Genomic DNA, 14,707 nt, shown 5'->3' on the forward strand with positions numbered 1-14,707 from the left:
TGGGGCCAATCCTGCCTCTCCAGGACCTGTGCATTCTCAGGCACGCACCTCATCTGTGCCCTGGGGCTGATGGGACCCACCTTAGTTGGGGGCGGGCAGAGAACGTGCAAGATGCTGCTGACTGTCACCAGCATGCCAGCGTTCCTGCGGTCACAAAGGAGCCTCCTGTCAACCCCGTAGGTCCAAGCTAACATCACCTTCTTAGAGACAAGGCGATGGGCTGAGAGAGGGGGGTCAGCTTGCCCTGTCTTACCTTTTTGAGCCCCATGTAACTGCCCTGTGGAGTCGGGATGCTGGCCCCCAGATGAGCAGACTGAGGCTTGTAGAGGAAGGGACTTACCCAGGAGAAAGGCGACCCTATAGCCATTACTGCCAGGGCAGTGGGGCTCACACCCAGACTACTAAAGCCTGCCTGGGGGCTCTGAGTCCTGGAGCAGGTCACCTTGGGGCAGGGCAGTCAGGCAGGCAGTACGTCTGCAAGTTCCTCGCCAGGGTCTGCCATGGAGCAACCTCAGTTCTGGCAGCCTTCCCCTCCCCGGCCACAGTGGGCTCTTGGCAAAGTGGGCCTCCAAGGGCAGAAATGCCTTCCTCACCATCAGGGGACTGGCCCAGTTGTGCAATCCTGTGCCAGTCAGTGGCACCTGCAGCCAAGCTCGTGCCTAACACACACACCAACACTGAACGTGGAAAACCACCGAGCGAATCCTTCTGACCACTGCCAACCCTTGGCTGCTGCTCTCTGCCTCTGTGGAAGGCCGGGTGAGTGGCAGTCAGCGACCCCGGCTGTGGGCTCTGGCTCACCTCGGGTGAGGCCATTCTGTGCTGTCAGCTCCTCCCTGGTCGTTTGGGGTTTGCCCTCGTGCCCCAGTTCACACTGGCCAGCGGACACTACATACCCAGACTCTGAATGTGGTGGAGCCATATCCAGGCTGCAGGGGCTCCACTGTGAACAGGAGCTCAGCCAGGGGCTCAGGGTTTGGCCCAAACATGTGGGCCCCCAAACCAGAGAAAGCCTATTAGGGGGGCCACAGAGCTCATGACCTTTCAGTTGGGGTCACTTGGAGGTGTGTGCAGGCCTACGCCCAGGTCTCCTTCCTGCAGGAGCCTCAGGGGGCCTCCCTGCCCTCTGTGCTCATTCCCTTCTCCAGGCCTGTGCTCAGTCCCCCTGAGGACGGTCCTTCCTTCTCTGGGCCTGTGGTCTGTCCCCCTGAGGATGGTCCTTCCCTTCTCCGGGCCTGTGCTCGGTGCCTGCAAGGACGGTCCTTCCTTCTCCGGGCCTGTGGTCTGTCCCCCTGAGGACGGTCCTTCCCTTCTCTGGGCCTGTGGTCGGTCCCTCCCAGGATGGTCCCCACCGCAGGTGCCGTTCTGCTCGCACGTGGCTTCCTCCAACAGTGGCAGCCAGGAGCTGGACCAGGCATGTGGTGGGCACCTTCTGGCCTGAACTGACCCACCTGGAGGTCACCAAGCAGGTCCAGATGTTGACTGCAAGGGGGACAGCAAGGGCAAAACCTGGAGACAGAAGCCCAGGAGCAGCAAAGAGGAGAGGAAGGTGCAGAGGCCAGTGATGAGTGAGTGTAGACTGCTCATGCCCGAGCGTGTGTGCGTGTGTGTGCGTGCGCATTTTGGGGAGGACAGGAATGAAGCCTCCGACTTTCACAAAAGAGGCGCACAGGGGAGTGAGAGCTCCTAGGAAGGCAGCCTGACTTTGATCAGAAGCCCCAGTCCTGACCCTCCCTTGCCCAAAAGCCTCCCACAGCTCCCCACTGCCTGCAGGCCACTGACAGGTCCAGTGCCGGAGGACTGCGGTTCTGGCCTCACCACTGCCCCTTGCCTCCGTCCCTGCACTTCTGTGCCCTTTATGCTCCACAGTCCCTCTCCTGGGGGGCTTGTCCTCTGGGGCCTGCCTCCACCTTGGCCTGCCAAGAGGCCTGCCTCGACAACCACCCTCCTCCAGAAAGCCCTCCCTGACTGTGAGGTGGGCTGCGGACCTCCTCAGGGCTCCTGCCGCCCTGTGCATCCTTCTGACTCAGCGTTCAAAGCATCAGTTTTCTTGTCTGTCCTTCCCCTGGACTCTGAGCCTCTTAGGGTCAGGTGTGCCCTCAGGGAAGGTGGCCGCGAGGACAGGAGGGCCCAGGTTGGCCACCCCTCGCCCTCCTCTAGCTGGGGGCAATCGTCCAGCCCTGCAGGATGCTGTCTTCAGCTCTGTGGCCAACAGCCCCCGGAAGAGTATGGTGCACACAGCAGGTGCTCAACAAAGCTGAGCGCTGCTTAGTAACCAGCAGGCGTTTGCTTTGTACCAGGGGTGGCTAGAAAGGCTCTGTGCCACCCGATTCAGTCCTCGGGGCCCCTGAGGGAGCGCCTGCACCAGCCCCTGTGCAGGAGAGGAGACCCAGCCCAGGAGGGTGAAGAGGCCCAGTGACCTGTCCAGTGCTGAGCCCAGTCAGGGGCACCTGACCTCGCATCTGTGCTGCCTCCCCAAATCTACTACCTTGTCCGGAGTTTCTCATACCTTTTGACAGAAACCCGTAGTTTAAAATCTTCGTTGCCCTGTAACCCAAAGTCCAGAAGCAGGTTACTCAGAAACAATGTTTATGATGCACCCTGGTATCTTCTGCTCTATTCCAGTCCCGCCTAGTTTATTTCATTACAAAAACCAGTCCTGGTCATGACGCACTGAACTGACTGCAATTCCTCACTGTGTGGAAACCAGGTCTGGTCCCAGCGTCTTCTCTGAAGGGCGGGCAGAGGAGGAGGGGGACTCCCATGCGGGTCCCACCCAGCTCAGCACCCACCTAAAACCCCGGTGCCGAGGGGCCAGGACACAGATGGCGGGGACGGACAGGTAGACGGACGTCCCGGGGCCCGCCTGCAGGCCGCTTACCTGAGGTAGCACTGCTGCTCCTTGCCCGGCCAACCTCTGCAAGGAGCTGACCTGAGGACCTGTGACAGGCACTGCAGTGATGGTTCCCAAAGCCTGGAAGACAGGAGCGGCGCCCAGAGGTCATGGTGCTGAGCCCGCACGGCCCCACCCAGCCTGGCCAGGCAGGGCCGGTGCCTTGGGCACGGCAAACTCTGCTCTTTCTTTTCTTAAGTGTGAGTTTTGAAATCCACAAGTGACATATAATCATGCAAGAAAATTTAGAAACTAGAGAAAGAAAAAGAAGGGCATTGCCCAGAAAATAATTACCCTTTATTGCCCATTAGCTTCCTTTTTAAAGTGTGTTTCATGCAGCTATAGCTTAAGGGTATGTGTAGGTTTTCCAGTGTTGCTACGATCTTCATAAATCACTCCTTTCATGTCTGTTGAGTCTTCCATTTAGCAGAGAAAACGGTATTTCCTCTGCCAATCCCCTCCTCTTAGAAATCTGGGTTTTATCCCTGCCCTGTTTTGATTAATGAACAATACTGCAACAAACATCTCTGCGAATAAAGCCATTTCCGTGACACAGGTTTTTCTGTAGGAGAGTCTGAAAACCGGGACTAACAGGTGGGAATTTAAAAAGGGAGGAATATTTTTGGTGCTTGATGTCCTCACTGTGGCCCTCAGGAGGAGCAGTGACCGGGGTACGCCCTGCACACCCTTCCGTCCCAGCTCCCAGTTCAGGGCTCTCTCCAGGCATGACGGGATGGCCACTCCAGCAGCAGGGTGGGTGTCTAGGGTGCGAGGTAGGGAATGACAGCCTCCAGGGACTCCAGGCCTACGCAAGTACAGATGTGTGTTAGAGTGCCTACTTGCCTCAAGTGCCCTCTGCGGGTACCCCCACAACCTACAGCTGACAAGGGACAGTTCTACATGCCACACTTGTGCCCATGAGCCTGCCTGCTGGGCAGAGGCACCCTCACTCAGAGTCAGCCAAACCACCAGTGGGCAGTGACCAGCGAGGTTCTCTCTTGGACTTAGATGCCAAAATTCCTAACAAAGTATTGGCAAACTGATCCCAACAATAATAAAACGTGTAATACAACATGAGCAAGTTGAACTTACCCAGGACTGCAAGGCTGCTTCACTATTTGAAAATCAGCCCGGAAAAAAAATGATATGGGTACCTCAAGAGACACAGAAAAAAGCACTGGGCAAAATTCAATATCCATTCAGGATAAAAACTTCCAGCAAACTAGGACTAGAAGGCAGCTGCCTTAACCTGACAGAAGGCATCTATAAAAACTAACAGCTAGCATCACACTTGATGATGAAAGACTGAAGGCTTTTTCCCTGAGATCAGGAATGTGACAGGGATGTTTTCTCTCACGACTCCTGTTCACCACTGGACTAGAAATCCTAGCCAGTGCAATAAAGTAAGAAAAAGAAATACAAGCACTCCCGATTAAGAAGGAGAAATAAAACTGTTTTTGTTTGCAAATGGCAGATCGTTAACAGGGAAAATCTTACAGAATCTACAAAAGCTGTTAGGACTAATAAATGAGCTTAGCAAGGTTGCGGGAACAAGATCAATACACCAAAAGCAATAGTATTTCTGTATACTGGCTACCAACATTCAGAAATTTAAAAATAAACTGTTTAGCAGGGGGTGGAAGGAGGAGCAAAATATGTGAAGGGGTTCAAGAGGTACAAAACTTCCAGTTATAAAATAAAGTCAGAGGGATGAAAAGTACACATAGGGACTATAATCAATAATGCTGTAGTAACTTTGAATGATGACACAGGGTGACTATACTTGCGGTGAGCATTTCATAACATATGTAATTGTTGAATCACTGTGTTGTACACCTGTAATTAATATAATATTGTATGTCATACTTCTATAAAAAAATTTAAAAACCAACTGTTTAAATGTCATTTGCAATAGCATCAAGAAATAAGGAATTCTTAGAGATAAATATGACAATGGCCGTACATGACCCGTATGCTAAAAACTTCAAAACACTTTTGAGAGAAATTTAAAAAGACCTGCGTAAAGAGAGCGATATCCCATAACTATGGATCGGAAGGCTCAGTATTGTTAAGATGTCAGTTTTCCCCAAACTGATCTACAGACATCAACATAACCTCAATCAAAATATCAGTAGGCTTTTTTGGCAGAAATCGACAAGATGATTTTAAGATGCATATGGAAATGCAAAGGACCCAGAATAGCCAAAACAAGTCTCAAACAAACAAAACAACATTAGATAAAGGTGGAAAACTTATATTACCTGACTTCAAGACCTACTATAAAGCAAAAACAGTGTGATATTAGTGTTAAAATTGTTACAGACAGGGCAATGGAACAGAACAGAGTCGAAAAATAGACTCACATATATATGGTCAATTGATTTTTCAGCAAAGGCTGCATAGGTAATAAATTTAGTGGAGAAAGGCTAAACATTTCACAAGTGGTGCCAGAATATGTAGATACCCATGTATTAAATCAAACAAAAAATAGCTTTAATTCATACCTAGCTCCATATTTTTAAAAAAATGGATCAGAGACCTAAATGTAAATCCTAAAACTATGAAACTTACAGGAAAAAACATAGGAGATGATCTTTGGAACTTCAGATTTGGCAGAGTCTTGATATAACATCAAGCATAATCCATATAAGAACAAATCAACAAACTGGACTTCCAAAAAACTGAAAACTCCTAAAGTTGGAAAGACAGTGCTAAGAGAATGAAAACAGGGCAGTCTGGGAAAAAACACTTGTAAATCACCTATCTGATCGAGACTTATAGCCAGAATATATACAAAAACTCTCAAAACTCAACAATCAGAGAACAAACAACCCAATTAAAAAATGAATAAAAGATTTGAACAGCTACTCCACTGAAGAAGGTGTGCTGATGGCACATAAGCAGGTGGAGAGGAACTAGTTACTAGGGAAATGCAAATCAAACCACAGTAAGATACTGCGGCACACCTATTCAAGTGGATAAAATTAAAATCACCCACGCAATCCAGAGTTGGTGAGGACGCAGAGCACCTCATCCACGTGCTCTATAAAACGGTACGATCACATTGGAAAAGAGCTTGGCAGCTTCTTAAAAAGTTAAATATACATTTGCTGCTATGGACTGAATGGTTGTATCCCCTGCAGATCCACGTGTTGGAACCCTAGCTCTCGGTGTGATGGCATTAGAAAGTGGGGCCTTTGGGAGGTGCTTACGTCATGACGTAGAGGCCCTTACGACCTGAATGGGATAGTGCCTTATAAACGAGGCTCCAGGGGAATCCCAGCCCCCTCTCCCATGTGAGGACAGAGCAAGAAGGCTACAACCTGAAAAGAGCCGGCCACGCTGACCACAGCGGCGCCCTGATCTCGACTTCCAGCCCCCGGAACTGTGAGCAGTACATTTCTGTTGTTTATAAGCCACCCAATCTGGTGTTTTGTGAAAGCAGCTCAAACAGACTAAGATAATGTCCATCTGCACACCAGGAAGAGGGGTCTCACCAGCAACCAAATCAGCCAGCACCCTGAAACTGGACTTTGCAGCCCCCAGAACTGGGAGTGATAAATGTCCAGTGTGCAAGAACCCAGCCTACGGTATTTCTGTGGTATCAGCCTGAGCTAAGATATTTACCGTACGACCCAGCCAGCCTGCTCCCAGGCATCATTCAAGAGAAGTGAAAGCACGTGTCCATGCAGAGACTTGGGAACGTTCAGAGCAGCTTGATCTGGAACAGCGAAACTCTACAACCCAGATGTCTATCAGCAAGTCCACAGGGGACAAACAGTGGCCCCCACCAGGGGAATATTACCCGGCAATAAAAAAGGAACGCGTGGTGGATATACACACTGGGAACGAATCTCAAAATAATTATCCTAAATGAAAGGGGCCAGACAAAAAAGGAGGACATATCATATGACACCGTTTACATAAAATTCCAGAAAATGCAAATCGATCTCAAGGGACAGAAAACAGGTCAGAGCTCATGTAGGGATTGGGGAGGGAGGGTGGATCACAAAAGGTGCGGGGAAACTTTTAAGGGTGCGGGAGGTGCTCATGATCTTGATTCTGCTAGTTGCACAGGCGTCTGTGTATGGCAAACTTCCAGTGTGCACACTTTCGGTACAGTTTGGTGTATATCACACTTGAACAAAATTGCTAAAAAGAAACTCCTTTCTACTCTCCCCGCTGCCTTATTTTTTTATCTCTCTGTGCCCGGAATGAGTATCATTTATCCCCAAATGACACAGCCAAGGGTCTCAAGCCCCACAAACCAGAGAGCTATTTCTCCTGATTATGATGGGATGGCTCCCCCACCACCCCTGGAATTTGCCACCTGCCCCAAGTGGGCAAGACTCCTAGGTTCACATCCTTCAAGCCAGCTGCCTGCCTCTCTGTGTGGAGCCAAATTATCCACATCAAACTGCAAATTCGTTGTGGACAATTGCCGGAACAGAGTTTTATGTGCAATGCAGAGAGCATTAAAAACAGCCGCAGCCACTTTATGAGACAGCGTCTCGGTCCGTAATACTATGTGATGGCCCTCGCCAGCATGGCCTGGCTAAAATACCCCAGCGCTGTCCAATCCCACACTGTAAAAGTTCTGTCCTACCTTCTGCAAAGGGATCCTGTCCCTGACCTGCTGGCGTCTCAGCACCCCTGGGAAGCCCGTGCACAGTTAGACCCCTGGGCCCTGGCCCAGACCCGTACAGGCAGGGGGCAGGCATGAAGCACCATTTGATTAACAAACTTCCAGGTGATTCTGCCAACCCGGGGGCCTCGGGGTGAGAGGGAGCTGGCCCGTCCCTAAAGCAGGCTCTACACTAGAAGACCCACACAGCCACTTCATCGGACCGGGCTGAGAGGGGTCTCTCCGCCTCCCGTGTCTGGGAATAGTGGGTTTTCTCCAGAACCCCCAGGTGCTTTCCACCCACTGTCCATTCTCTGTGCTAAATGGGCTTCTGGACGTCTCCCGTCTCCATCTCTCTGCTCCTGTTCGCTCTAAGGCCTCCTCCCAGAGCGCGTTCTTCCACGTCCTTATAAGCCTTTAATTAACAAGCTGAAAAGACATTTTATCTGGCAACGGCTGACCTTTCTGCTCCGTGTTGGAATTTATCGATACCAGTAGAAACAATCATCTCAGAGGCTATTTCCTGAGCACCACATAGTTTATAGCTGCACTTTTGTCAAGATAAATGAGCTCCTTATGACTACATTTACAGCGCTAAGCATTTTAATAGGGAAAAAATGGCCATAAAAGTCAAAGATAACTTCAAATTTTTCCTGTCTCATAGGAGTCCCTGGGGCAGCCTGGGAAACCTCGGAGAAGCTCAGACACAACCAAGACAGGTGTCAGGTGTCCCCACTAACTGCACGCACAGCAGGGGAGACTGGGCTTGGGGGTGGGCTCAGACTCTGGCTCTGACGCCAGGCGCATGCGGTGCCTTAAGGCTCTGTGCCTCTCCTCATCCAAGCAGGAAAGTTTCCGCTACAAGGAGAACATGGGGGTTAAAGGGAGCGGGCGCCATGGGGTGGGCACAGCGCTTGGTGCACTGCGTGGAGGGAAGGTCATGCTGACCAGCGGGGGTCCCTCCAGAACCCTCTCCCGCCCCCTTGGAGGTCTCACTCACGCCTGCAGTCTCAGCTGCCTCCTCTAGCTGATGGCTCCCCACACTTTGCTGCGGCTGGACCAGATGCTCTGTTCCTGCTGAGACGTCTTTCTCTCCGTCATCACTCAGCCGACACCTCAGAGCACCCACTGGGTGGCCCGGGAACCAGGCAGTGAACAGGAACGGGCAGCACCCAGCCTCACAAGGGCTGCTCCCATCCTAGCACCTGAGCCAATGGATCAGACTGGCTTTCATGTCTCTGCTCCCCTGCTGGACAGCAGACCCTGGAGGGCCTCTGGGGAAGGTGTCTGGTGAGTGTCATCACACAAGGAGGGCCTGGGGCCCCCGGGTTCCAACTCCAGGACCCTGTCAGCAGCCACAGAATTGTTTCTGCCTTCACACCCACAGACCTGGTCACCCAGTGCCCCACTCCATGTGGCAGGCCTCCCACCACTGCCCCCTTGAGCAGGGGCAGCTCCATCCCCGACCTGAGCTTGCTCTCCGCACACATGCAAGTCTGCTCCCCCACCTGTGGGCCTCGGCTCAGGCTCCCAAGCCCAGAGCGACTCCAGGCCTCGCAGGCCCACCCTTGCAGTGGGTGAGAATGAGCCCAGGGGTCTTTGAGAGGGGCTCTGTCCTGTTCATGTGAAAGTGTTCCTGAGGAAGACGGAAGCCCAGCCATGGGGACAGGCTCACCAGGACTGGGCAGGATGCCCCGAGTAGCTCCCCCGTGTAGTGCTGCCCTGTCCTGCCAGGATCCAGTCCATTCTGACCCCAAGGGTCAGTCCCTGACGCTCGCCAGTGGCAAGGGCCCCTGAGAGGGAGGGGCGGGAGACCTGGTATGAGCCCCGCTGGGGGGCCGGTGCTGGCCTAGTCAGTGGCCAAAGCAGACGTCTGGGCTGTGCAGCGGACTGAGGTGATGCCGGGTCACAGGCTGCACCTTAAGGAGTTCTCACCTTGTCACATGAACTACACTGAGGGACGCAGAAAGAGGCCACAGCACAGAGAGGAGTATTTCTCAAGTGTGTGGGGTCCCCACGTGCTCCACGGTGGGGTTGGGGGGGCGGAGGCACGGTCCTCTGGGGGAGCTGGACCTGCCCCAAGGCGGCTGGGTTCCAGCCAGCAAAGCAGACACACAGCAAAGCAGAAGCTGCCCTACAGTCTGAGCCCCTGCAGGAGGAGGATGGGACCCTGTGCTGGGCACATCGCTGTGACCTCGAGGAACCCTGCCTGGGAGGCTGGGGTGGGCCGGGGGTCAGTCAGGGCAGCTCTGGTCTGCAGCACCCACCATTGGCCTGGGAGCCATGTGGCACGAGAACAGCGGGAAGAGAACCGTCCTGCTTCTCTCCCCTCCACCTGGGGGAAGTGCTGGGCTGACCAGAGCAGGGCTCTTGCCTCCACTGGCTGGAGGGGAAGGCAGGGCAGCTGCTCAGGCCTCCCAGAGCCCCCCAGCAGCCCAGGGAGGGTGGCCTAGCTTCCCCACCCCTCCACACGAGCCGCATCTTTAGAGAATCGCAGTGATGTGGGGCAAAGATAACAACGGAGCCCCACCACTGGTAAGTGCCAATAAATATTAATATAACATTAAGTACCACTTTTGCTGTGTCTGAAACCAGTTTGTTATTCACAGATGCAATTCAAATGCCACCTTTATGCTGTTGGGACGGCACTGAGATACTTTCTGGGGCTGCTGACGTGCTCCTGGCAGGCCTGGCTACCCCTCGGCTCTGTGCTTGCGTGCCTGCTCCCACTAATTCCAAGCTCATTTACCCAGGGTGTTGGGGGCCACTTGAAAACCCTGGGAAATGCACATCTCTCTGTTGCTCACCCACTGGACATCCCTGCTCCTCCCAGCCCACGTCTGTATCTACCACTGTGACATGGCAGTACCCAGGGCAAAGGTCACTGCTGGGGCCATCCAACCCACATTCGAATTCCATTCTCCCACTGGCTTGGGTCAGGCCAAGCATCCAGGTCCTCACCTCCATGGCAGGGGCAGGGGGAGCTGCCTTCCTGTTCTGAGGACCAGGGGGAGGGCGGGAGGCCCCTGGCACAGAGCTGCTGGTCTGAGGGTCATCCCAGCAACCCCTCATCAAAAGTGCACATCAAGGACCGACGTAAAGCATGGCGATTAGTAGGACAGAGGGCAGGTGGCCAGTGTGAAGACAAGAGGCGTGTACTCACGTGGGCGGGAGGGCAACCAGGTTGCCTGATGAAGATGAGTGCAGTGAACCCAGGCCTGCAGTTCCCCTTCTGGGCACGCATCCCAGAGTTCTTCGTGCCCACATGCCCAGGGAGACACGTGGGAGCAGTTACACAGCAGCCCTGCTACGGGAAAAACCAGGAACAACTCGACTGCTCTTCGGCAGGGCACAGATGAACTGGAATGTTCTCACAATGGAAAACTTCCCAGCACCCAGAGTGAATAAACCAGACGTACATGTGTCACCAAGAACATGCCACCAGGTGACCCCCCACAAGTCACACGTGCAACCAAAACTGTTCACATGAAGTCAGCGCCACAAGACCATGTGGCCTGGTGATGTAGAGTCTGTGGGCAAGAGTGACTGATGACTGATGCTCCCCTGGAGAGGGGAGGGGCAGAGGGGGCGTGGAGGGCACCTACTTCCTATGCTTTAGTTCTCAAAAACAATCAGCAAATATGGCAAGACGCTTGTTCGCTCACTCGGGTGGAGAGTGCGTGGTTTATTATAGTGCCCTTTGCACATTTGCAATTAAAAATAAGCATATAAAAAAGCAGAGAAGTCTCTGTGCAGAACGGAAGTGGGAAGGCTTCCTGGGGGAGGTGGTGTCTGAGCTGCGCCTTGAAAGTTGGGCCAGAATGTTCCAAGCGAGCAGCCAGGGAAGTGCATGAAATTAGGAGGGACAGGTGGGTGCTGGGAGGGGAGGAGGTACCAGCAGCAGGTGCATCAAAGGGCCCTAGGCACCAGGGGCTGCACCATAAAGCTGAAGGCGGGTAGTGAAAGAGTGGCGTGCCAGCTGAGGCCCACCACGGGGTCCGTGAACGGCACATCCAGAAGCTGAGCCATTGCCCACAGGCAGTGGGGAGACACCAGCCATTGCACGTGCACGGGGGGCAGGCAGGGGCCTGCCATCTGAGGCTAGCCCCGAGGCTACGGGTGGTGGGGGCGGGGAGTGTGCACCATGAGCCAGAGCAGAGTCTTCCGGGGCAGGCAGGAGGCTGGGGTGGGTTCGTGCCCCCTACATGGCGGATTGCTGGCTGGCGGGTCGCCTCCCATGGAAGCACAGGCCTGTTTACATCTCCCAGGACTGGCTGGGTTATGAGGCTTTACCCACAGCCACCCACACCCACTGGCCCCTACCCTGGGTGCCCTTCTCTCTCCTGGAGTCGGGGAGGCAGCTCCCAAGATGGGGGAGCTCCGCCCAGGGAGCTCTCAGGAGGCCGCAATGCTCAGTCTTCAAAATGAGAAACCTTCTGAAACCGGCTTCTTCAAACCCCACAAAGAGAGTCATTTTTGAAGCTCAGATTGCACACGACAGACCTCGCTGCCAACTAATTTCCTGAGGAGGCCGTGGGGGACAGTCCGCAGCCACTGTGGCCCGGCTGCCTGGCACCAGCGGCTCCCGCCCGTCTGGGTCCTGGTGACCCTGACCTGCTGGGGCCAGCCGCGGCGGCCTGCCCAGGGCCACTTAACCGACGCCGAGGTCTTTCCAGGGGAGGCCGTCCTTAATCAGAAAGCCCCAGAAAACACAAGTGGCTACTCTGCGTTGACATTTAAAACTCCTTTTCAGCAGTCCCCAGTGTCACAAAGTGGTTTAATTAACTTGAAAGGGTATAATTTTATGCTATTTAGTAGGAAATACTCTGAATGGCATCATAGACTGAAGATTGGGGGCTGTGATCTTGAGGGTGGGCCAAAAACGGCCATGAGTCCTTGGCAACCGCAGGTGTGGGGAGGCGGTGTGCTGGCAAGGTCCCCACAGATGGCGGCCCCTATGCCAGGTCTGCGGGGGGAGGGGTGTCCACGGGATGAGCTACAGCAGCCATGTCACATACGCAAACTGGGAGACAAATGCTGGGTGTGCAAGAGAACCGGACCCAGTAGGCTGGCAGCCCACCTGACCCCCACCCGCCCCTGCCTGCAGAGCATTTCCAAGTCACTGGGTGGCCGCCCTGGCTAGGGGGCTGAAGAGAACAGGCGGCCCCCACTCCTACTGAAGGGTCCCCTCAGGAAGGAGGCCAGGCTCGGGGAGGGTGCAGCCTCGCAGGGGGGAGAGGGGCAGGCGGGCGGCTTGCAGAGGACCCAGGGGTGCGGACTGGAGCTGCACACACAGCTCTGGGAAGACCCTGGGGCTGGCTTTTTGCATCTGTCAGTCCCGAAATACTACAGCAAAATCCAAGACCCGAAGGCGCGAGGGCGGGCTTGTCCCCGGGGCAGGGAGAGGGGCAGGGTGACCCCCTCCCACAGGCAGACGAAAGCACGGAGGTTGGTGCCTGCCTTCCGCGGCCCTGGTCCCCAAGTCCACCTGTCTCCCTGACCCTGGGACCCCCGCCATGCCAGACTCGGGGGTGTTTGTTTTGTGTCTGCTCCTCGGCAGGAGGCCTGGAGCGGCCACCGGGGTCACCACGCCCCGCACACCAATGCAGCGGCGGCAGCGCCTCCCTTGGCCCCTCCCCGGAGCTCTGGACCTCCGGGAAATACACAGTCATTCAGGAAGTCTGACTCCCACTTGCGATGGGCTGACGCGCCCTCCCACTGGCCCCCGCCTCATCATGCTGCTACCTTCGACGCCCCGGAATCTAATTCAGGGGACACACATGTACACAGTGCCCCAGGAAGCTCACTAACAGCCCGTGACTTGCTGCTCTGTCAGGACAGGCCCTCCTGGAGCGAGCCTCCCACGGGCAGCGATGGGAGGGGTGGGCCCAGGGTCCCCAAGGCTCCTGGCTCTCAAAGGGGCCTCACTGTGCAAAGCAGGCACCATTTATGTATGCAGAGCTGTGTGCAGCTCCATGGATTTTGACAAATGTCTACACTCAAGTAACTACCACCCAGACCAAGATATAGAACCTTCCAGCAGCCCCCGAGGCTCTCGAGGACCCCGCCAAGGAGGGCCACGCATTCCCGCAAAGGCTGTCGCTGCGGGAACAGGCTTCTGCCCTCTGTGATCTGCTCCTGGTTTGATCCTCTACCTCTGCAGCTATTAGAAAAATAGAATTATGTCCTCACTATGTTCTTAACCTGTTGGCATTAATAACACTCAGCAACTGTTAACTGGGCAGCCACTCTGTGGCAGGCCACATACAGACGTGAGCAAGGCAAGGTTCACGCCCAGACTGTGAGGCACAGGCTGTAAGCAGGTGCTGGGCCCGGATGTGAACCCAGAGCTGAGTGGGCAGCTGATGGGCTTGCAGCACGCACACGGCCAGCAGAGACGGAGGTGGACGGGAAGCTCCCACCAATAAGGAAGGTGCACGGGGGTGGTGTGATGCTGGCAGAGCCCTTGTCCAGTTGGTTTCTACAATCCTGGGAGGTGAGTGTCAGGATCCCAGCATGCAGAAGGGGAAGACGGAGGGAGGTGGTGACCTGCCCCAGGCCACAGCTGGTGAGAGACGAGGGAGGGACACACAGAGAGGGGCTCAGTGTCCCAGCAGGTTCAGCATGGCTGCCTCAGACACTCAGGGGCACTGGGCACAATAGCATGTCTGTGTCCCAGCCAACACTGTGCCCAGCACACAGGAGGTGCTCGACAGATGCAAGAGGCCCAGCCCTTCCTCTCAGAGGTGCGTCCCTGCACGGCCTCTCCAGAGCAGGATGGAGGAACAACACCCTTGGTGGCAGTGCTTTGAGAACTGGGAGGTGACAGCTGTGACAGAGATTACTCTTCTCTGCATGTGGACCTGTGTGGCAGGAGGGGAGGGACCCTTGGGCCAGGCAGCGCTCACACCAAATGGAAACAATCCCAGTGCTGCCTCCACTTGAGAGCGACCCTGGACCAGCACCTCATCTCTTGACTCAGTTTCCCCATCTCTGTGATGGGACCACCAGAGTCTAGGGGAAATGGTCAGTTGGGTCACTAGAAGATATCTTCTGAACTTGACACTGAGCTGACCCAGGCCTGGGGCAGGGAGGGTGGTGGGTGCTGTAGGAGTGGCGGCAGTCTGGCCACAGTCCGGCACTCGCTCTGCAGGAGAGAAAACCCCTTCTGGTCTTCACTCTCTCCCCGA

At 54.7% G+C, this 14,707-nt stretch overlaps 1 protein-coding gene across 4 annotated transcripts in view; it reads right to left on the reverse strand.

The window, feature by feature from the left end:
• Window positions 1–14,707, reverse strand: part of PHF21B (PHD finger protein 21B) — an 81,872-nt gene that overhangs the window by 19,119 nt on the left and 48,046 nt on the right. For 3 of the 4 annotated variants that reach the window (XM_073214018.1, XM_073214019.1, XM_073214020.1), the window contains exon 3: window positions 2,882–2,974. In XM_073214018.1, the coding sequence (XP_073070119.1) occupies window positions 2,882–2,974 (93 nt within the window). Of the gene's footprint in view, window positions 1–80; window positions 145–2,881; window positions 2,975–14,707 lie in introns of those variants that run through there. The other variant, XM_073214021.1, reaches the window with a different exon arrangement.

This window comes from Manis javanica, chromosome 10 (assembly GCF_040802235.1).
Source record: "Manis javanica isolate MJ-LG chromosome 10, MJ_LKY, whole genome shotgun sequence".
In the NCBI taxonomy this organism is placed as follows: Eukaryota; Metazoa; Chordata; class Mammalia; order Pholidota; family Manidae; genus Manis; species Manis javanica.